Below are 24,774 nucleotides of genomic sequence, written 5' to 3' on the forward strand. Positions count from 1 at the left end.
ACACAATCTTTTCCAAGGAGTTCTGCTTTTAACCGTTTCCTTAAGATATACAGATTAACACTAAAACATACTGTGATGTTTTGAAAAGCACTCACAAACCAGGAATGGGGACTGATTGATATTCTGTTATTTTTCTGCTACTATATCACCCTAAATTCCCTAGGGGGACTGCCTCAAGCTCACTTTTGAGATCCCACCGATGATACTCATAGAGTACCGCTGGAGCACTCACAAATGCTCAGCAGTAGGTGATGCAGGATGAAGCTTCCTCAGCAGTAAACTTTTTACAGATGCCTCTGCTCCCGTGTCTCCGGAGAGAAAAGCAAGGGAAGCATAGTGAGACTAAAAATTGTATATATAGCGAGCGGCAGGAGGGATGGATGGAGGGGTGAGGAAGTAAAAGAGACAAACAGGCAGAGGGAAGCTGCAAAAAGAAGTGAACGAAACGGAAGAATGATTTTTAGCCTCGCTGTTTGATCCTGTTTCTTCATTCCGTTTGATCACAGCTGTGCCTGCAAGGGAGATAAACGGACATAATTGGCCACTCAAGACCAGCTGTCTGCTTCTATAGTGTCTCTGCTGAAATGTGCTGGATGATGAAACAGGCTCACTGTGATGCACAGTGTAAGAACTAAGCAAGCAGTGGGAGTGACTTGCCCACAGGTATACAGTAAGAACTGGTTTATAAAACTGTTTTTGATGGGTCCAACAAATGTGATGCGATTTTCGTAAAGTGAAAAGTCTACAACACTGCCTATTGTAGAGATTTGGGTTGTGCATAGACTTGTACTAAGAAATGTAAGACAAAAACCGGCAAAACCTGAAATGGACAACAACGTGGTTGGAACTTATCAATCACAGGTTAGCCATGCCCAAAGCATAGCCTACTTTATTGTAACAATTAATTAACACAATTAACAATTAAACTGGAACATAAAGAACAAAATTCACGTTGTGCTGTATTGTAGGAGACTCAAAACTAGAAATTGAGACACTAAACCCTTCAGGAAAATGTTTACTGAGGTAAGAAATCCATTGAGATGTAAATGTCATTTTTGTCATAGACATCTATAAATTTAGACTTCTTTCGGAAACTAGTGATGTTTTCCCCTCTTGGTCATTAGAAGGAATGCAAGTTTAAGGCACTTCCTCATTAGCTTCTCTTTTCAGACCAATAGCTATTGCTTGTTTGTCAATGCTTTTACTTATTTTCTAGCCCTAAGCTTTTGCCCCAATTGTAACACAACCTGGTGCTGTGTCGACCCTAGGGAGTCCAGCTTGAAATAATTAAATGTCACATTGGTGGAGGTCATAATGCCTTGTAAGCTTCATTTGGCCATCAATAAAACAAACCATCCATGTCATTTGTTCACACGATGGGGTTGCACCCTGTTTTGGCCCACCACACAATGAATTGACATTCTTTGTAATTACTTTGTCCCGGAAAAGATGATTTATTACCCTGGAATATAACATACAGTATATTAAATTCTAAATATATCAATGCATTTGTTCTTATTATTTTGAAAGTGTGCGTTCCATACATAATTACTTATTGCATAAGAAATTTGGAAGCGTACTTCAGAAGGCTACAGTCAGTCAATGAATGCTCATTATTAGTTGCAAAATATATTGAAGCCCGCTATAAAAACAAAGGGCCATTGGTGACTCTGAAATCAGCTCATCCACACATGTTTATCAATATAATTGCAATATTTTCTCGTAATTTTCTTTGATAATTTTCCATCCATGGGTCTTCTGTATTACTGCTGTATTATTAGATGTGTTTGCTGAAACAGAAGAACAGAAAACACTTCACAAATGTGGCTATCGAACATCCATCCAAGTATAGCAGAGAGAAACAACAAAGGAACAAAAAGAGATGCAGAGATGAGTATAAAAAGAAAGGAGTATTTGGTGTTGCCAAAGAGAGAGGGAAAAGGAGAAGCAGAGAGGGAGAGAGCATGAGAGGGCATTAGTGAAATAAGAGGAAAGCAGCAGAGTGTGAAGCAGTAGTTGAGTGGAGCCACCTGCAGTAAAACAACCCAGATGTATTCCTCTCCTCTGTAGAGCACTGGAAAGTTTCAGGCCAAGGAATATTATTATAATATAGGAAAAATAAGTCATTTTAGAAATTATTATCCTAAGAATACATATAAATTATAGTTAAAATGAGGATTTCCCAAAAATGAAGATATCAGATTTTTTTTTTGTTTCCACTTGCGTAATTTGCAAACTCCTTTAAAGCAGTCCCTTTTACTCTGATGGTTAGATTTGGTTATTTTCTACATGACAACTGAGTATGCTAAGCTGTGGCAGGTGACACTTTTCCTATTTTGTTTTAATTACCCTGCAGGTAGCAGGTGTTCTCCGCCAGGTTTCAGGATTAAGTGTGATCCCTATTCATCCAGTGATTCAGACTGCTGGGTTTTTCATTTTATTTTTTTTAAAGCAATTTTCTCAAGAAAATACATTTAAATTAGCTGCACAAAATGAGACGAGAAGACATTAGCCTCCCCGTCATTAGAATAATTGTGGTTAAACAACAAAGGGCTGGTCCACTGACATCAACAAGCTAGTTTGCAGTGAGCGAATAAACATTATAAACATTAAGCAAATTAACCTTTTGCACAGCCTCTGTCTCTCTTCTCGTCTGTAAAAGGGAAAGAATAATTAGCGGGTCCAGCAGGATGTTCTAATTACAGTTATCATGTCATTAGTAAACTGTTAGTATTCCAGTGTCTTCATTGGTAATGACTGGAGTAATTAGAGAGGATGGGGAGAGCAATGTGTGTGTGTGTTCTTGTCTTTGTGCAGAACAAAAGTCCCACAGAGGAAAAGGGAGATCATGGACATCCCTCAAATGAAGACATTTGCCTGTCCTCACTTTTAAAAAAAAAATCAAGCAAAGAAAAGCTGTGTGTGTGTGTGTGTGTGTGTGTGTGTGTGTGTGTGTGTGTGTGTGTGTGTGTGTGTGTGTGTGTGTGTGTGTGTTTTTGTGTATCAGCTATAAGCCTTGTGTATCCTCAGCGGTCCCTCCGGAGCAGTGCCGTGCGAGGCCACAGGTTGTTTTCCTTTTTCTCTCCCCCTTCACGCTGAATCATCCTGTTGTTTTCCTCTTTTCACGCCACTTCACCTCTCCTTTAATAGCGCTCTCTGTCTCTTTCTCCACACTTCACTCTGTCAGTGTTTTCCCCTCGCTCCGATTAAGGAACCCTCGCCTTCTTTTCGGAACCACTTTGCACGGTGGGAAATCTCTTTACTCTTTCATACACTTTTACTTTTGTCTATTCTCTCTGACTCTGTCAATCTATGTTTTCTCATCTCGCTCTGCCTGGAGGAGAATAAAGCTCGACTGTTGAGAATCCATTCACTTGGTTTGTTAGAGGGACTTCATTCAATCACATCTTAAAGGCTTATTAATCGCATTAAGTAGGCTGCTTTGAGTATTTGTTACAGTTGCTCAAAGAAACACTTGTAAACTGTTTTGAATCTAGAATATTTCTATATTGTACTTACTCTTAAGTATATCTGGACCTGAAGATTCTGCTACAATTGTCTTTGGATGTAGTTATGAACGCTATGCATCATTGTTTTTCGTATCTTTTTAGATAATGTTCCAAAAAGGCCTTCTAAAATTACTTTGTTTAAGGTGTCAGTAACCTACTTTACCTGTACCAAGTGTCTATTCAACCTATGAAGTAGATTATCTGAGCCTGTCTTGAGAAGCTATGCCCCACTAATTGAACATGGGCCAGACAGTAAAAAAGCGCATTATCCCTTCTGTACATGCTCCTGTGATTATAGTTGATAGAAACAGACTGTCCTCCAAGAAAATTCCAGAATCAACCCTTTCAGCAATTGTCCCAAGAAGGCAAATGTTTATGTTCAAGTAATAAAGCCCCCTTGTCTCTGTAGTAAAAAATATGCAAAATACAATTTAGTATATTAACTCAATTTCAATTCTACTCCACTTCATGTTGGAGGAAGATACTGTACTCAATACTCCACTAAATGTCTTGAAAAAACTACTGTATTCCTACACTTTAGTATTTTTTTTACACCTTTTTGTAGCTACTTATTCTCACCCTGATAATGACTTAAGCAAAAGGTCAGGCCGTAGGGTTGTCACATCGTAAAAAGGAATTATTTTTCAGCAGTGATTTGTTACGGTTAAGAAAGGCACGGACATATGTTGCCATTATGTCGAAAGAGGCAGCAGATAATTATTTGTTGTCCTAGAGGAGATGGGCAGAGAACATATTATTTGGTTAAAATTTGGTTTCAGCATGGCGCATTAACATATATTTTTATTGAATGTGAAAATATTTTACGGCGGTCAATTTGTGGACATTTAGGATTTAGGTAACAGAAGTTTAGTGGTCGTTCAACTCTCAATTCTTACTCTTTCTCTTCCTATTGGACTGTTCTCTTCCTGTTATCTTCTCACTTAGTCATTGTTACTCTCTGTTATTGACCTAAAATAATCAGTTTGTCATTGTCATATTCTCGCTCTACTCACTAAAGCCCAAAAGATCAGGAAGTTCTTTTTTGTATCACACACTCATCCTTCATTCTTTTACGAGTCCTTGTCTTTATTCTCACAATTTTCCCATCTCCTCTTTTGTTTCTCAGATCCTTTGTAGTCCTCCGCACACACACACACACACACACACACACACACACACACACACACACACACACACACACACACACACACACACACACACACACACACACACACACACACACACACACACACACACACACACACACACACTTTTCTGTCTGTACTTTTCCACTGTGGCTTAAAGCAAGGCACCTGGAGAAAAGCACTTCCCCACCTGTTTGTGTGTGTGTGCGCGCATTTGTTCAGTCGTGTGTGAGCATGTGTGTGTGGGTGTGCAAGAGTTGTATTTTCTGTCCAGTGAGCTTTTCGGAGCTGCTGACTTTTTCTTTTCCGATGATGAGAGACAGATGTTCTGGCATTGTGCTTTCTTTCTTTCTTTCGTCCTGTTCTGCTTCTTTCTTCCTTTCTCTTTCTCTCACTGTGTATCCATTCCTGAGGTTTCCCAGGTCTCAATGACTGAAAGCTCCTTGGTTCTGATCCAAAGAAGACATTTCAGCCTATGCTTCTCATATTCCGCACAAGTCGCACAAGAGCATTTTGCTACAAATGCATCTGTATTTCTACCGTTTAAGGTGACACTGCCTGGAGTGCTTTGTTTCAAGGTTTCAAGGTTTCAAGGTTCTATTTGTCATATGCACAGCAGATACAGCGTATATGTTGGCAATGAAAATCTTATGTCGCGTGCTCCTCCAACAACTCAACATGCATGGTGCAAAAGATAAATAAAGTAGTGCAAAAAGAGAGAAGAATATTTACAATATTAACAATAAAGATTTGAGGATGTGAAATATATACATATGTGGAATACATTGAAAGTATTTAAATACTTTACACTGTTGAATGAGGAGGTATGGACAGATGCATATATTATGTATAGCAGATGTATATGGCAGATATGTACAATATATAGATATGTGTACTATAAACAGATGCTGTAACTGAAGCCAACCTACTGAAAACACATTTTAAACTGTAAGAAATTCATAAATCAATTGGCTAATTTACATTTGTTCCCTCAGGCTTTGATGCAGATGTATATTGATTGTTATAAATCTGTTTCCTACAAGGTCATGATAATGAAAAGAGAAAACAGTTATGAGTATTTGTGCTAGTGTTGGCAGATAATGAGTTAGCCCCGCTCTTAACAAGCTTTCTGGTTAGCAGGGTGAGACACACGTTTTCACTTTCATGCACAAACACTCGCTGAACCACTAATGCTTTCATTATGGGCGCCGGCCAATTTAAATGAATGCGGAATATGGTCCAATAGCAAAGTTCTCACAGGCTAGCAAATCGATTGCGACAGCTTGAAAAATGTCTTTTTGAGAATTCGACTCTGGGAAAATAAATCTGCATGAGAGAGCTCAGAAACAAGGTCAGAACATTTGCATTTGGGGCCAACAAACAAGTTACATTTTGCAAAGCAGCAAGTGTGTGTTTTTCCTTCATGTTTGTGACTTTGTGCGACAGTTTGTGTGCCTCTCTCTGTGTGCATGTTGCTGTGCATGCAGGTTTTTATTACATTTCCTTATGGGTGTGTATTGAGGTATGCGCATGTGGGGGAAAACTTGCTGAATAGGTGTTATCAGGATGCAATACTAAACGTGGCGGAGCGACATAAATAATGCAGTGATCTGTCTTATGTCGCTGCTTGACTGCTTAGCACCGTTTACTGCTGCTTATTCTGTGTGTGTGTGTGTGGTCTGAATTCAGTGACGTCTAAGCTAGAGGGGGATAAGTGATGTTCAACAGTTTGTGTTTGTGCGTGTTGTTGCGAATATGGAGTTTAAAAATACAACCTCTCCCTGAAGATCACACATGTGGATGTGGTTAGGAGAAAGCTGTCTTGTGACCGTGGTCAAGAGGAGGCACGTGTTTGTGTCTTCTGTGCGGGACAGACAGAAAACTTGGTGATAGGGCTCTTCAGTTTCATTATATGTATACTGTCTTCTGAAACTTATATACCAGTTTGGGACTCAGCATTTTACTGCTTTAAAGGAGTTTGTTTGTTTTTTTTTATTACAAATTTGCTCCAATTTCTGTAGGACAGCATGATCAGGGACATTTTGCCTTCCTGATTTTACTTTTGTGTAATGTGAAATTGGTCTGCAAAGTTCACCCCCCCCACTTCAAAACATCTCCATTGAACTCCTTTCTTTACTTCTGTAACATAGTGGCATCACTGTAACTTGTGCTTCTATTGGCTAACACTCCAACTGATTGCATGTAATGGGCTATGGAATGGGAAAACTCTAGCCTAAGTGGTTGACCAATCACAACAGAGGTGGCCAATCAGAGTTGACTCTGGTTTCAGACAGAGGGTGAAAAGAGGTGCTGCAGCACAGGCAGTATGAGAAAAATAAAGACCTATTTTTAACATTAAAGAATGGAAACATGTCACAGTAGAGGAACAAATTACTAATATGACAACATTTAATGTGAATAATTGTCCTCTTTAAACTTTGGGGAAAGGTGTTGCATGGGTAGAGGTTTCATTTTGGAGTGGATCTTTTTTCATTTATGGGATAGACTTTGGTACTTTCTTCATAGGTTAAGATAACATTTAATTGAGAATTCCTGAGATCTGGGACTGAGCGACATCTCTAAATTATAGTCCTATGGGGCAAATTAAGTCTTATTAAAGCAACTGTAACACTCTTCTTTTTCCTCTCAACACCTACCCTAATGACTGTTCTACCTCACCTCTTTTTTGCACCTTTTCTCTCTCTCACTGACACTCTCTCCTTCACCCCCCAACCCTCCCACCCTTCAAGTCTCACTTTTACCTGCTCGATAATGCTAGACATGAATTCCGGCTTTTTTCCCAACTCAGCATCTCCTCTGATCTGACACACAGACATTACACTTCCTTCCCTGCGTGCAGGTCAGAGTGCTGGAATACAAATTAGTATAGAAGCTGTATTTATACTGTTTCTTGGTAAAAACTGCGGGAACTCTACATTATAATGACATGATGAGCTCTGCCGCAGCATATGTTTGGTTGCACCTCATGCAGGTGGATGTGACGTCATCCATGCAGTCATCACTGCTACTGTTGTCCCTTCCCGCCCTATTTGGGTGTGATGACCGTCGCATTACTTTGTGTGTGTCTGGAGATTGATAGCCGCTTGAAGCAGAGCAGACACAATGCTTCACGCTCACACAGTGTGTACCTCTCCGTCACACCGGTTTTATTTTTATTTTATTCATCAGACACTTGGAGGTGCAATCTTCATCGGGCTACACGCCAAAGGTGATGATAGGAGAGGAGCAGAGCGGAGAGGAGAGGCTAGTTACAGAGTAGAAATATACCAAAACATTTTTTTAAATTGAATACAAATAAATATAAACAGCCTGATTTCATTACTGAAATAAACATCTGCATTGGCGTGAATCAAATGTGTCAACAAATGTTATCAAAAATAAATAGGAGAAATATAAATATAAGTATTGCAGCTTCCTATCATCAATGAAATAAACCTCCACATTGGCATTAATAAAAATAAAAAAAATCCTTGAAAATGCCTTAAAAAGCAAACATTTTTACTCATAAACATGTTAGTTTTGTGTTCTTTTGCTCTGTCTTGGAAAATATTAAATTCCCGTGTGTTATTTTGTTATTATTTTTGCGTATGACTATTTCTATTTAGAAGGAAAGGTATCTTCGTAGGCCATTTTGTGGTTCTAACCTCTCTTGCACAATGTTCTAAACTCTAGAATCGTACTGACTCTTCATTTAAATCACGTGTGTGCCAATAAACTAGACGATACTTACAACCCTAGATGTTTACCCCCTAGCATCGCCTCAGATCCCAGATTTTTAATTAGAGACCGTTAGCTACGTCTTCCGTGTGCTAAAAGTGGTGTTTGGCTGATGCTGCTGTGAGATTCCTCGGTGGTTAAACACTAATCCAGGTGGTGCTGAGATGAAATGCGTCTGGCCGGGTTACATAGGCCCTGTAACTCTACTCCTGTGTTACCGCATGTCACCAGGGAGATTGAAAACGGATAGGCGGAGATCGACATGACTAGTTGGCTCACAGCATGACGGAGGAGGGAGAGACAGACAGAGGCGGAGAGATAGAGAGAGATACAGACGAGGGATCATTAATTGCTAGCAGGCAGTGTGAGGTAGACACCAGCTATAGATGCCAAAGTGTCAATCACTTTGCGTAGGGTGCTGGGATGTGACCTCGCCTTTATATCCCCCTCTTGAGTGTATGTGCATCAGTTTGCGTGCATACATATTGATAAAAGTTGAGATTGTTTCACCTCGAATTAGTTTGGAAGGTGGTGTCTGATAATGTGTTTATGCTGTGCGTGTGTGCATGTGTGACCTATTAGAGTAGGTTTACAGAAGCCGGTCTATTTATAGTCTGGAGATATGTTGTGTTCTGCTGAGTAGTTTGACTTGGCTATGTCACCCCACTCAGCACAGCGGCAATAAATAAAAAAACGTCATAGCACGACTTCTACTTCTTCCCGTTTGCTTTAATTAGGAAGTTTTCTTGAGGGACCTGATTGAAACAATAATATAGACAGTCAGGAGCTTGATTGTGAGTTTGTTTTTCTCCCTCACAAACAGGAAATTATCTAAGGGGTTGCTCACCGGCCAAATTCTTCCCAGCAAGCAGCCTACATGCACAGATGCTGTTTTTATTAGCGTAACCTGGTCCGTGGTGGCCATCTTTTTACCCAAAATATTTGTTGAAATCAATCTGCTCAGTTCCAAATGTACACATTAATCACAGTTCTGAGCAGAAATTATTCCTTGGATGAAGTAGTTCTTGGAGAATAAAAGTCTACTTAACATATTATGCCATAAAGTACTGTTTTTTTTGTTTGTTTCCTCCCCCAACCAAGTCTAGTGGAAGGTAAGGAAGTACATTTACTTAGGTTTGAGGTACTTGTACTTAAGTATTTCACATCGCTGCTGTCAATCACTTGGCACAATATTGTACTTACTGCCCCTATAACTTTAATTAATAACAGCCATTAATAACTTCAGATTAGGATTATTATACAATATTTTCATAATTAAAATGGAAAATATAGCAATACATTAAATTGTTTATTTGGGGGATGTTAAATGAGCATTACTGGCAACCTTGGTTCTTCAGCTTCTTCTTGCAGATGGTGGCTCACACACTGCCATTATACTGACAGTGCTCCGACTTAACAAAGATGGTACTCAGTGTATCCCCCATGATGGTTTAACTTAAGTTGTGCAGATGTTAAACAATGAAGAACTTCAGTGTGTGTAGAAAGTCTGCACAGTTCATCAAACATGGCAGGCAGCATTGCGCACAATAAATGCCATAGCCGTAATACAGTGGAGTTGTGTGTGTTATGCTGTCGGGTGTCACAGATACATATGAGTTACCCCATCTATGTTAGGGTGCATCTGCGGGAAACAGTTAGGGCCATTGTTTTCAACACAACACAGACTTATGACTGCTGACAAGTGGATCCGCTCTGTGACAGTGACTGTGGCATCTGGAGAGCTGCTATCGATGCGCGTGTGTTTGTGTGTGTGTGTGTGTGTGTGTGTGTGTGTGTGTGTGTGTGTGTGTGTGTGTGTGTGTGTGTGTGTGTGTGTGTGTGTGTGTCAGTCTTCATGGGTCAGAAAGGAGTCTTTGTATGTCGTGATGCTCAGTTGAACTTTGACACCACGTCCACATTGACACGTTGACACACGCTTCTTTGTTTCTCATATCCTGTCTTTGCAAACAAAACTCCTATCAGCTTTTGATCAGTTAACCAACCCTTTCCCCCAGTGTAGAATCACACTTAATGAACAAACGTGTAATCTTTTGAGTGAGTTTGTAAAGAAAGTTCATGTGCTCTAGGTCAGTCATGTTATGGAAACAACATTGACCTCACCTCACCCACACCTGCTGCTGTGATTTAGGTTGTGTATTGTTATTGGAGGATTATCCGCTCAATCTTTGCCTCTCTTTGCTGAAAAATATTATCTTTCTTTCAATAGTTGTTCACCTTTCCTGCTATAATTCCCATTAAAAGATAGTATTTTGTCCTATCGGTTTCTTTCATCAAATATGGAAAAATGAATCAATGACCTTTGTCCAATGTTTATTAACCAATGGGAAGATTTCTTAAAGGTTTGAGTACTTTCCATATCTTACAAAAACAGCATAAAGTGGATTATAGACACAGAAAATAAACAGTTCTTCATCAACTTTTTGAAGTTTCTATACATATGCTGATATGTATCGTGTGCTGACTTTCTATCTTTCTCTTTCCATCCAGCGTCTGAATTATGTGGTGGCTTTTTAGATGCTAGTGATGCGGGCTACATCACCACCCCCGGCTACCCGCTGGAGTACCCTCCTCACCAGAACTGCCGATGGGTCATCCAAGCCCCCGAGCCTTCGCAGCGCATCGTCCTCAACTTCAACCCGCACTTTGAGATAGAGAAACTGGACTGCAGGTAAAGTCAAGAATGCATGGATGGATGGATGGCTTTTAAGGTCATAGATTGGGTCGCTAACAAAGGAATTTGGAGATAGAGACTTAAAAATTGTGAAATAAGGACTGGGAAAAATGAGATTTATTAGATTTAAACTTTTAAAGGATGAGAAGTGAGAGGACTTTTGACTACAGCATGGTGAAAAAATATTCTGTCTCTTCAGAGTTTTTGTCTCTACCAGCCTGTCTCTGTGTGAGAGTTGGCGTATTTGGTGTTTTTGGTGAACTTCAGCCCACTCTCCTCCTGTTTCTCTTTTTTTGGATATCCCATAATAATCACATTGGGACCTCCCTCTGGTCCCCTGTCTCTTAATTATCAAAGTCTAATTACAACACATTGATTGTTCCAGCATGATTTTCACACTTCGGAAGAATTAGCAGAGATTAGAGGATTGGGTGTCGATCATTGTTTTTGGCTGTTTGGCTTCGGTTGCATGGTTGAGCGGAAAGCAAGGCAGGTTCTGCAGCTTGAAATGAAAATACAGCACTGATCAGGAAAAACACAGGCATGATGGGAAATGATGGGAACTTCCTGGCAGAGAGATTTGAGACTGGTTACAAGGTGCTTTATAAAATCGTTTTAATAAAGTCTTACTGGGCATTTTCAGGCAGCATGTGAAACCGAGTCTGATCCAGCACAAGCACCGTGAAACTATTCAAATTAACACATTATAAAAGTTGTTGGACATTTTTAGGCAGGCTGTCAAAAAAGTGATCCCCATTTGATAGATGGCCACAGCTGCAGTTCATAAAATGGCAATTATACCAATAGTACAAGATGATTGAAGTCAAATATTAAAGTGATAAAAACAACTAAAATGGTCAACAAAACAAAACAAAACCAAACAATCAAACAGTGCATTAATTGATGTGTTCAATACAGAAGCACATTTCTAGTAACACACACACACACACGTAACTATTGTAATGTTTTTATTTATTAACAACAACTTGAAGTTTTCTGTCATTTGCCTTACTTTTAATATAAGCCTTCCCCTATCACTGTGGTACCGTCGTTTCATGTACAATTTCATCATACACATACTACAAAGACCACTGGCTCTCTGTAATCTAATGTGCACTAAAAGACCAAAGACACTAACCCACTGACACAGGCTAAAGGGCAGAAACACACACACTCAGGCACACACACTTACACTTTCCCCCCATCTCCATCTCTGTTCCGGTGCTTTCCCGTCCAGTTATTAACATTTCAGCCATATCAATTATAGATGGGTGAATTTCCCCACTCAGATGTACCGAAATCATTCAGACATTTCTTTGTTGAAATTGAAGCATCAATATTTCACTGGTTGGCTGTTTGTTGAAAGGCTGAAAGGTTGAAAAGGCCCGCTGTGCTCTGCTCTGTTTCACTCTACTCTTGCGCTGTGCTGTGGAAATGAAAAACACACTCCTCTGTCTACCTGTCCTCGTCATTTTTCCGTTTTACTCTGCAGTTCTTATCCTGGGATCAGTTTTATTCTGTGCTTTCTCTCTCTTTCTGTCTGCCCCTCTATTTCTCCGCCCCCCTCCCCATCCCCTACTCCCCTTGGCCTTCTTTCCTCTTTCTCTTTGAATTTCTTACATCCATTTAAAGTCCAGTATTTTCCCTGGAGGAGAGAATCTGGTCTGTTTAGAAACAACAGCCTCTGATTTATTTATTAGCCAACGCACATGAAAAAGTGTGTATTTGTGGTTGTTCTATATTGAACAACGTTGGGTTCATGTCTAAACATATTCCTAGTTTCACTTCCAGTAACGACATTTACATTCATTGTTAAACCATGCCAGTAAGAGTGAGGTATGTTCAGAGTTTGTGGTAACATCCCAACCCTAATGGGCTAGTTATTTACAAGTGTCCTAAAGTGCAGTGCTATTTAAGTCTGCAGGCGAATGTGTGTGTGTGTGTGTGTGTGTGTGTGTGTGTGTGTGTGTGTGTGTGTGTGTGTGTGTGTGTGTGTGTGTGTGTGTGTGTGTGTGTGTGTGTGTGTGTGTGTGTGTGTGTGTGTGTGTGTGTGTTTGTGTGTGTGTGTGTATGTGTGTGCAGGCGGGGTAGGCTGAAATTGAGCTGTTGGGTTCAGAGGGCAAAGAGGCCAAGGGAAAGAAGCAAAGGGTGCGTGTGTGCGTCTGTGGGGGGCAGACGTACGTGGTCAACGAGTGATTGTCAGCAACAACCCTGACACACACACAAACGCAAACCAGTGTCTCCGGCTCCGTGTCTGGATGTCAAAAGGATGTCTCATTTGCCCCCTAATTCTCTTTTATCGCACTCATTTTATTACTGTTGTCCCTTTTTAGTCGTTTAGTCGACCAATTGGTTGGTATGGTTTGAGTTGACTAAGACTTATTTAGTAAATTAGTAATTCTTTATGCTTAGACTAACTCATTGACTTATTTTTAAAAGACTATGTGCAACTATGTACTAAGCACAATATTTGAAGTTGTTCTTTGTCTCTTATTTCTATTTATTATCTGAAGACTATTTATATAATCAAGGACAACCCTTTTATTTGCAACACATATTCTCAAATCGTTAAGATTAAGATGTCCATTTGGATATGTTTACTTCAGCTCTGCGAAACAGAAAACTCCCTCTATCCTCACTTCATGGAGAGAATAAACACACACATCGTGTTTGAAACAAAGGAGTCGTCTGTGTCTGTAGACAAAGGCTACATTATAAGCATTCAATACGGTTCCTCAGTCTATCTGTTTATCACATTAAAAAATCTCATGATACAGTTGCATCTGTCCCTGATGAAAACATCCATCAACACACACACTGCATGCTATGGACGGACAAGTGTTGTTTTATTATCTCAGTGGTTTGAAGCAATCTAATCTCTTATTGTCCTGATTGCAATTTAAAATGGTAATCTGTAATCCATAACGCATCACATTATGTCGAGCCCTCGGCTGTCTGTGCAGGAGAAATCGATGTAGAGGTGGTCGGACAGAGAGAGATGATTTCATTAAGATTCATATTCAGTAGTGCCATGAGACATCTGGCGGGGGGGAGAGGGATGAAAAGAAAACTTGTGTCCCCCTGCTAAAATCACTTTAGCCGTGGCCAATCATGACTCACCGTGACTTCCCATTTCCCTTCACATGACAGGCACCATGGTACCACATTAGTCCGTCAATGGTGGCAGGTTTCAGTTATCACCTAACAGCTGCAGCTGAAGCATTCAAAGATGTGTAGATCCACCCCACACCATGGACTAATACACAGGCAGGACAGAGGACACTATATGTGGGGATGCAGATCATGAGTACAAACTTCCAGCTGCAGTTGCAGTTGATGAAAGTTCCAACAAAGTAAAATAAATGTGAATAGCCTTATGTTTGGTGTAACATAGGTTAGTTAACACACCTACCATGTGTCTTTTTTACCAGATCTTTTTTTGGTCTTTGTTGTGACAGTTTCTGTCTGACGTAAAAGATTCCCGGCTATATTTGAAAAGTTGTGATATATTCCCCTAGCAGAGTCCGGACAAGTATTGCTAAAAGTGACTGCAAAAATCGGCTGAGCATGCAAAAAGATTACACTACGCTAGGCCTAATGCAATTACGAATGCTTACTCGTCATTGGGAACTGTTAAGAAAAGATCATTGCGTTCAGAAAAGTTATGTATGCACAATATTTTAGCCTAAAACCTGTGTGAGTCCTGAAATAATTACATCAAAGAGAGAAGTGTACACACTGTAAAGTTTTTTTAACAACTTCTTTCTGCAGCTTACCCATCATTTTCACTTTAAGCAGCAACTTGAAGTCATAGTTTAAGATTTGCTTTCTTGCCAAGAGTACAATGAGAAGATTGATACCACTCTCATATCTGTACATTAAATATAAAGCCACAGCCAGGCTAATGGTTGGCTCAGTTTAGCATATAGACTGGAAACAGGTTGCCTGGCAGCCTCACCATGACGACAAGTCTCTTGAAAGTCACCGTGACCAGGCCAAGAAACAGTCTGACAAATAACTTGCACCAAAGGTAGAACTTGTCAGCTTTACTTAGCTGTTCAGTTGGTGGTGCATTACAACTTGTATGTTCTTTGGAGAGGAAAGAGCAAGCCTAGCTGTTTCTCCCAGCCTTCGTGCTAAGCAAAGCTATCTGCTAGTGGCTCCAGCTTCACATTTCACTGTACAGACATGAGAATCAATCTTCTCCTCTAACTCTTGGCATGAAGGCAAAAAGACGTATTTCCAAATGTCAAACTATTGCTTTACCCTGCAATAAATGACATAAATGTTAAAAAGTCCAGTCCTCCAATATTTCTTAGATTTATTATATTCGTTTTGAGTTTTTCAGGACTGTATTGGAGAGAAAAGCCACTTAATTTACATATTTCTTTCTTTAATCGAAGAGGAAATAAAGCACCTCTCTTGATTTATGAATATTTTTGATGCAAATTCATCTTGTCCATGAGGCAACTGCCAAGAAAGCTAAGGTCAAAGAATTGCTTCGGAATCTTTTTTTTGTTTTAATGTACAGCATGTAGCCTTTTCCAGCAGCGGTCGGTTGTCTGCTTCACATTTTCTTCTTAGCATTTTCTTCTTTCTTCGCTGCCTTGCTCTGTCTCAGAAAGCAAGATCTCTATTTGGAGTGTTTGGAAAGGACACACACACACGCACGCACGCACGCACGCACGCACACACACACACACACACACACACACACACACACACACACACACACACACACACACACACAGCTGCTTAGGGAAAAGTGCAGCGTCAGGGTCCGCTGAGGGCAGGCTCAAATCATCCTGACAGCTACCTCCTCTCCTCTTTCCTCCTGGCTCTCTCTCCCTCTCCTCCTCCCTCCATTCATCTCACCCTTCCTCACCTCTCCACCCCCATCGCCCCCTCACCACTACCCAATGGACCCCATATATCATCTTTCACCTGCTCCTGTGTCCCACCTCTTTTCTTCATCACCTCTCCTCTCCTGCATTCTAATATCTCCTTTTCCCTCCTATCCGTCCCTCCTAAGCATCTCCTCTCCTCCATCTTTCTGCATAGTGCCAATCTTTTATAGGCCAGATCATTATTCAACATCGCATATGAGAAAACAGAGGCGGAGAACCAAATGCCACACTCTCTCTGTGTCTATTCCTCTTTTATTTTCTCACCCCCTTGTCTCCCACTACATATATTCTCCTCTCTTCATCATTTATAAACCTTTCTTCGCTCAGCCTATATCTGTCTTCATCCTCCTTTATCCTGCAGCCTCTGTCTATCCATCACTTCAATCATTTTCCTATATGTCTGTCTCTCATTCGGGGGGGAGGGGTTATTCTCACCCCCCCTCCAGTCTCCCTTTACCTCACATCATTCCCAGGTCAGATATGTCTGTAATGTTGATTGAATGGAGCAGACACACGTGTACAGTATAAGACTTTTTGGGGCTCTCAAACAAACTCGAAGGCATTAAAAGCACAGCAGGCAGACAGGCACGTAGGCTGTTTCACGGTGATGTGGCTTCCACAATAACTGTGGAGCAAAGCAGTGAGTTAAGAAATGATTTATATGACAGGGAAGCTGCAGTCAACGATAATGGTTTCACTAATGATTTAGACCTTGTATTTGTACTCTGCCTCAATCAATCATTTAACTTCATGCAAGGTTTTTTTGTGTCCTCAACTCATCTATTCTTATCTCTTCTCTTCACTTCTCTTCTCTTGATGCTACAAGTTAGCAGAAAATAATGCAATCCACTGCATATATACACATACATTTTCAAATAACTTGTATTAACAGTAATAATTGCCTCATTATCAACTAGGGAATTTACATGGTGATAATGTTTCCCCCAATTTAACTGTATTGTCCTATGAAAGTATTTTTTTATCAAATGTTCAGATTTGTGTTCTGGAAATGTATGCTGATTAGCACAAATCAAGTGAGGTAAATACTGATCTGCGTATTTAAACATTTTCTCAGTGTTAGTAATAAACTGGAAAACATCCCCCTTTTAACCTACTGTTTGAAATTGAACATGGTAAAACAGACTCTACATTCTGCATTTGCATTTTAAAAAATGTAGTATTATTTGATCAGATGCACACATGTAGACACACCTTTCTGCCACTCGGAAGTCCTTGGGACTTGACTGAGAGAAGACCAATAGGTAAAGTGATGTGATGTGACACTAGCCTCAGGGCAGAAGGGAAAAAAAGAGAGTTGTGGAGGAGAGATGAAGAGACCATATGACAGAGAGAGGAAGACAGCAGAGCAGCATTTGGTGGTACAGTGGATGTACGGTTACCAGCTGTGGGCATTTAGCAGCTGCCTGCATGTTTGAATTAGAATCACAGCAACTCTACCAGCAGGAGATCCATGTGTCCAGACAAGCATCCCGACAAAAAGCTGCAAGACAATGTTATTAGAAAGCTACAGACAGAGCAGGGGAGAGAACACCTTTGGGGGCTGATGTGCATTACAGCACAGTTTAGGTTGATGATAAATCAAAAATCCTCAGCGAGAAAACTTTAAAGGCAGATTACTTGATACCTGAATACGGATGCAAACCTCTTACAGTTGTAATCAATCAAAGATGAATCACGTGTTGTAGCAAACCAGCTACACATGCTAAGTGTCAATGAGGATTTCATTTAAAGGGGCCTCACAATGCTCATTTTTGGGTTCATAGTTGTAATTTGTGCCTCTACTGTGACATTTTTACATGCTTTAACGTTCAAAAAGCTCTTTATTTTTCTCATACTGCCTGTGTTGCAGCACCTCGCTCTACCCTCTGTATGAAACCAGAACCCAGTCTGCTCTGATTAGATAGCTGGCCAGCTCTGTTGTGATTGGTCAATCACTTACAGCTGTCCCGCACCTACAGCAAGCCTATCAAAGTCATTTCTGAGCACTAGCCAATAGAAGTGCAAGTGTTAAGACATGTCAGTGAATTAAACAAAGGAGTCCAATTGAGGCATTTCAGGCGGGTGTGGGGGGGGAGTGTTTGGTAAGAAACTTCCTCTGATTTTGGGATTTTGGCCTTTGCAGACCATTTACACGCACTAAAAACTACATAAAACTCTACAAGAAAGGGTAACCCCAAAAAAGCATAACCATCAGAACAAATAAACTGTACCATCTACTACAAATGTTGATAATCACTGCTTTCTTATGCTCAGTACCTTCCCTGTCTGTGAGATTGAATAGCTCTGACTGGTCAGCAGCAAGGAGTGTTAGGCTCTCCTCTACTTTGTGGTTGATAGTTAAGTCAGGCCAGCGCTTCCTTATATTCTTTTAATTTAACAGCAGTGATAAAGCAGTGGTGATGTGAAGCTTTAATCAACTTGAGGCACAGTTAGTCTTCTTTGAAATCACATTCAGAGTGCATGAACGTCAGACACTCCCACACTATTGGGAGTTAGAAAAAGGCATACTCTGCTGCTTTTCCCCTGTAATCAACGAATCGTTTATCAAGACACCTGGGATTAATCTTAAATCACTCCCTCATTCACAGCTTCCTGCATATCAGACTCTCATTATTTATTTGAAAAGTTTGCAGTAAATTCTGATTTCTGACTCTTAATATCATTATAATTTTGCCCCACACTTGAAACCTTCACATCCTTGTAGAACAAAAGCTTCATGAAGTGAAGGTGACTTTTTGTTTTGCATTGACTACGTATTTTCTCCCCCAACATGCTTTTCAATTTTCGTGTGAGGTTTTGTTCCTTTATTTTAATGCCACAAAATGTGGCGCAATGCATTCTTGGATTGCTTACATAATGTAGTGTACATGCCATGGACAAAACAACCTTGGCTTTTCCAGAAGCAGCTCTGACATATCAAGATTTGTGAAGCTCCAGGTGGTGATTTTGGGAAAATCCACTGTGCCTCACACACACACACACGCACGCACACACACACACACACACACACACACACACACACACACACACACACACACACACACACACACACACACACACACACACACACACACACACACACACACACACAGGTAATGATGATATTATCAGTAGTCTGATTTACAGTCGCTCCCTGAGGCCCTGAAGGTCTGCCTGATCAATGTCTGTTATACTGTAAAGCGTGTGTGTGTGTGTGTGTGTGTGTGTGTGTGTGTGTGTGTATGTGTGTGTGTCTTTGAAGGACTGACCCTGATCAATGTGTGTTAAAGCCATAATGAGGAATCGATTGGTTGTCCTGGAGACTACTGCCAGACACACATGACCTCTTACCCCCCCCCCCACACACACACACACACACACACACACACTGTCCATCTGTCTGCAGTGATAGTCCTATTACTTGATAACAGTAAAGTCAGTCATCCTCCTAACTCTCTTATTAACGGCTTTGGTGACAGACTGACTTTGATACTACACATACGCAGAGTGAGTTTGTGTCATATCCAAATACCTGAACTAATTCAAACCAAATTAAAACCCAGCATTGCAGGGCACCCACTGTCTTATCCCTAGATCCATAAAAACAAAACACAAATGACTATAATTCACTCACTGTGGATCACATTGACTATTAATGACAATGTGTGCTTTAGTGCAAACCAATTTCAGAGGTGAGATAGTAACTATATGGATTCATAATTCTTAATTCAGGAGTAATATGTAAGTGGCTTTCCTAGCTTGGATATGTCTGTGTTTTTTAATATAGTATAATGGTTGCATTGTGTCTGAAGTGTTCGTCTCCGGGGTGTTTGTAGTATATTGAAGATAAATAAATCGTAGTAAGGGAGTGAAGTAAGAGTCATCAGAAGCAGTTGCTAAACTACAGCCTGTCATGGCTTATGGGAATTGTCTGCAAGTTTCTCTGGAAATTCCCCACCTCCTTATGTGTTCTTCACTTTACATAGAGGCTCAATTCCAAACCGAACTCTACACACTCTGTGACGTACTTTCTTCTCCCTTCTTTCAGGTTGAGGGTGTAAATACAGCAGCCAGCTATAGGAGAAATTCCCCTCTCGAAAGCCGAAACAGGAACTGTCGTAGCTTTCCATAATAACGGTTTCAAATCAACATCTCTCGGACAAAGACATATTAAATAATAACTATGATAAAACTCCCAAAAACAACAATTGCATTTCTTGTTTTCTTCAAGACCTGATTTTTATGAATTGCTTGATTTTTGCAAGAATCGGTCTACTGTTTCCTTGTGGGTAAGGGTATGTTTGTAATTGCCTTAAAAATTCAGTTTTCAATTCCCTATAACCCATCCTTAAAATTAAAGTTAGGCTAGAATTGGATTGTCAGCTCATGGTTTGAGGAGGAAAATGTGTGTGTATCCGTTTGTATGAATCTAATCTTACTTAGATTGCGGATTCAGTTAATTTCCAAATGTTTACTACAGGCCACCCATTTTTTGATTTGTGATAAGCTCTCGAAATGTGCAAAGGCAAATAAAAAAACAGTCATAACAAAAACAAAACAATAAGGTGATATTGGAAATGTCATTGCTATTTGAGAAGAAATAAGATACCCAGTATTTGTCTGTTTGAACATTAATTTGAAATTAGATTTGACCTTTAGATTTCATAATTTTTCTAATAATATGTTCTTGGTGAGTCAAATACATTTAGTTTAATTTAGTTTCAGATTTGGTTAAGACTTTTCCTGTTTTTGTGCACAAACATATAATGAGGACAACAAAACATTAAACAACTTGTCGAAACATTGGACAAATGCAAAATGTATGACAGTTATGTTTAAACAATGTTTATTGTCTTGGTTATATTGTCAAGACATTGACACATACTACCAGAACTCTGGCCTGCTTTCAGCTCCTGTTTGAGTGTGGGTGTGTGTGCAGACGCTCTGTCTACAGCAGAAGGCACCCCTGATGTTTGAAGAAAATGTGCAGGTGTAAGAACTCCCGACCTAAAGAGAGGGGGAACGTGTGAAAGGCAATTAAGGCCCAGGCAGAGGGGAGGAGAAGCAGGGGAGGGGGGAGATGCATCTGTCTCCAAACCTTGTTCTTGGTTCACGTCATACAAGCTGTGGCGAGAACACCAACTCCCCCCAAAACACATACACACACAAGCACACATGAAGCTCACGCAAAGGTTACTTGTTTTAATTAGCTTTAAAGGAATATTGCACCCAAATAATGAGCATTTTGTGTACCAGTTACTCACCATGTGTTACCTTGAATTCCTAATGGGGACTTTGTTTTTCCTGCATTCCTTCAAATACAGAAAATTGAAGTAAATTTAAGGGAAAATAGCAAAAACATATCAAAACACTGTTAATAAAGTCTCACACGAGATGTACCTTATAATCCAAGTCACATTTGTCTGTTTTCATTTCCCAATCTGATGACTTCAAGACAATTTTAGCACCTTGAATTGTAGTGACAGTTTGTCAACGATACTGTAATGTAGTTTTACTGTTGTTATACCCGACCCCCACTAACTTCAATTCAATAAGACTTTACTCCGTTTTTGAATTCAGGACGCATGTATGCAGGAAAAACTAAGATTTCCTAACACATTCGAAGTAAAAAAGGATGGGCAGTTGATACACAAAAGATCCTTTAGGGGGATGAAGTAGTCGTTTATTTCTACTTTCTCAATCTGTGTTTACAATCCATCACTATCTGTGCTTCATTTTAGAAGCAACATTTGCTCTTCTATCATATCTTTCATGTAAGTAAGGAAAAACAACTCAAACATTGCTTGTCTACAAGGGAATTTCAGGAAAAGGGTGGGAGAAACAATTCTTGTCTTTCCCTACGGCAAGTCTCCAAAAGAGTGAGAGAAAGATGATGGGATTTAACAGTTTGTAAGAAGCTGTGTTCCTCCTACACAGAGACACATTGGAGGAAACCTCAAAACCTTCTATAGATTCTACTGGGTGCATGGCCACTGGCTCTCAGTGTGTGAGGGCACCAGTATGTTTATTTGTGAGGCAGAAAGTTTGTGTGTTTGTGCAGGCCTCCTGCATATGTGTGTGTGTATGCTGACTTAGAAGTATGTCTGTCAGGCAGGAGGGACACCTGTCTCTGTCCGTCTGAGGGGAGGAGCTGGCAGGGTGGATGCAGTGTCATGTTCTCTCTGGCTACGTCCACACTGTCCCAGCTGAGTGAGAAATATTTTTCTTTTCAAATTTCCCACACCCTAAAACCGAGATTTTATAATCAGCCTGCACAGTGGATTGATCTGAAAAAACCCTGGATTGTTTATTTAGTTTTGTGTGGTTGAGGGAGACTGAGCTTTCAATTTTGGGGATTTTTGTCCCAGTTCTCACTAGATTTTGACTTTCATACACAATCTACTCCGAAACACAAAATAAATAAAATGGAAGGAAGAAATTGCCATTTTTCAACTTCTTTTTGAAATTTGGGAACCTTGGGATTTTAGACTTTGCTGACCATTGCACCACCACAAACACTTATATAACACACAACAGGAAAGGGAAAACCCGAATAAAGGGTTTTTCCATTTATTCTACATCTCCACTTTGAGAGAACAACAAAATGTTAGTTTATCTATCCCATTCTCCATCCTCCCTCCCAGTGTTGATAATAAAGGGTTGTTTTAAATTCAAATATTCATAAATTCTAATATCCTCTCTCCCCCCTTTATCTCTGCATCCGCTGTCTCACCCACACATTGGCTCTTGGCCACTGCTTGACAGCAGACAAAAAGGCTTTAGAGGAAAAGGGAGACGGTTAGAAAAAGGGAATATCTCAAGGAATGATAACAAAAAGACTAATATTTCAGAAATAGAGAAAGAGTAAGGCAGTAGAAAGCAGAAAGTAGAAAAAGAGATCTTGTCAGGGAAGGAGAAGCCGTTAAATAAAGTTGTCGTTTCACAAAATAGGAGGAAGAAACTGTTGCAGGGACGAGGCGTTCTCTTGGGAAAATATGACAGGAATTGTGACACGTACACACACTTGTAACATCTCGCACACAGATGCACACACATGCTCGCTGTGCAGCGACAGCTTGCGTCATAACTGTAGTGTTAGTTCCACGCAACACAGACAAAAAGCATGATGAGAGTGTGGGAGGTGTAGGACCATCATTATGTCAGGAGCTTATCCACCTGACAAAACACACACACACACACACACACACACACACACACACACACACAAACTGCCCTTTGTGTCCGATTGTTACAGGACAAGAGGCAATAAGACAAATGCATACACACACACAGAACACAAAAGCAAAATGATATGTCACTGTTAGCTAGAGCATGTGTACATGTTGTGTCTATTTCAGTGTTTTTGTGTGTGTACAAATGTTACTGTAATCACTATTCAAACAGGCACATTAAAGGTATAATGGTTAGGATTTGATGGTTGCGATCTGTAAGCATGACTTCACAGATGGCCCCTTCCCTCCGGCTTTACGATGGTTACGTTTCTCGCCAGGGTGAAAGCTGCCTTTTGGATGTTTGCTCACAATCTATCACCTGGTCACTAAGTTTTTATAAAGTGTAAAGTGTAGTGCAATTATATTTACAAAAATGTAGTTATTAAAGCCTTACCCTTTAACTATATAGAAACTATAAGATACTTTAGGTAATTTTGAGGAATGGTCATGTTGTCTTTGTCAAAATTAGTCAACAGTAATATGTGAAAATAAATAATAGAAACCCTGATTGAGATGGAACTCAGAGTCAATCTTCAAGTTTCCTTCCAAGTCAAGTGGCTCAAGGAATTTCTGTCCAGGAATCTATTATAAACTTAGGCAGGTGTGTCCTTGGTCTCCAGACACAGAGGCAACGCTCCTGCTGTGGGTCTGAAGAGATCCTAACATTTATGGTCAGAAAACATGAAAGAAATGGGAATGAAATAGATTTCAAGCAGAACATTCGCTTTATGGGTAGAAAGGAGCCAAGCAGCCATTCTCTCTGTATTTTTAGGTAACTTAGAAAGTTGCAGCACTTGACGTAACACAACTGTTTTGGGTCTTTTGTACTGAGGAATCCTATTAAATTATGGTTCTGCAGAGTCCCCTTATAACAAACAAAATACCGAAGTGACCTAAATCCACTGGAAAATGTGGAAAATGTGAATTTCTCAGAGAACTGAAGGCCGCCGGGCTGAGTTACAGACATTATTGAATTAGACCTGAGCAAAGATGTAAACTAGAGTCATTTGTTCCAGATTAAATCCGTTTCTAGCATCAAAGGCTGCAGGGTGCATCCGTAGTTCAAAATGCTCTCACACTCTCACTTTGACCCCATAGTGTATCAAAAAGCACTAGACACATTTTTTTTCTTCATAATCAATTTCATTTTATAAAATACTATCATTTCTTTTGAAGGCATATTATTTAAATACCTCAAAAAAAGCATGAATCTTGTAATTCATAGAATGACAAGTATTTCAGATTGAGGAAAATGTGTGAGAAAGGATTCATTTTTTAAATGAAATTCTAAAGTGCATGACACGTGACTTTATGCCAGATGAAAGGGAGCCATTCTAAATTTGCGCTCTCCTTTTGTTTGTATAACATTTATAAATGTGTGCTCTATTGCCCATGAATCTGGTAGCATTTGGAGTATATAATCACCCCCGAATACTGTGCAGTTATTGAATTTCCCCAAAAGTGATTTGTTCTATTTATCCTCATGCAGGTGGTTCTTTTCCTCCTCCACCATCTGTGAACAGTCAATGTCTTTTGCTGCATTCATTTGAA

The 24,774-nt window shown here is 40.0% G+C and overlaps 1 protein-coding gene across 4 annotated transcripts in view; it reads left to right on the plus strand.

Moving 5' to 3' along the window:
• The window catches only part of LOC134867319 (neuropilin-2-like), a 100,145-nt gene that overhangs the window by 2,835 nt on the left and 72,536 nt on the right, over positions 1 to 24,774 (plus strand). For all 4 annotated transcript variants that reach the window (XM_063887794.1, XM_063887796.1, XM_063887795.1 and 1 more), the window contains exon 2: positions 10,901 to 11,081. In XM_063887794.1, the coding sequence (XP_063743864.1) occupies positions 10,901 to 11,081 (181 nt within the window). The remainder of the gene's footprint in view (positions 1 to 10,900; positions 11,082 to 24,774) is intronic.

Source organism: Eleginops maclovinus, chromosome 7, assembly GCF_036324505.1.
Source record: "Eleginops maclovinus isolate JMC-PN-2008 ecotype Puerto Natales chromosome 7, JC_Emac_rtc_rv5, whole genome shotgun sequence".
NCBI lineage: Eukaryota > Metazoa > Chordata > Actinopteri > Perciformes > Eleginopidae > Eleginops > Eleginops maclovinus.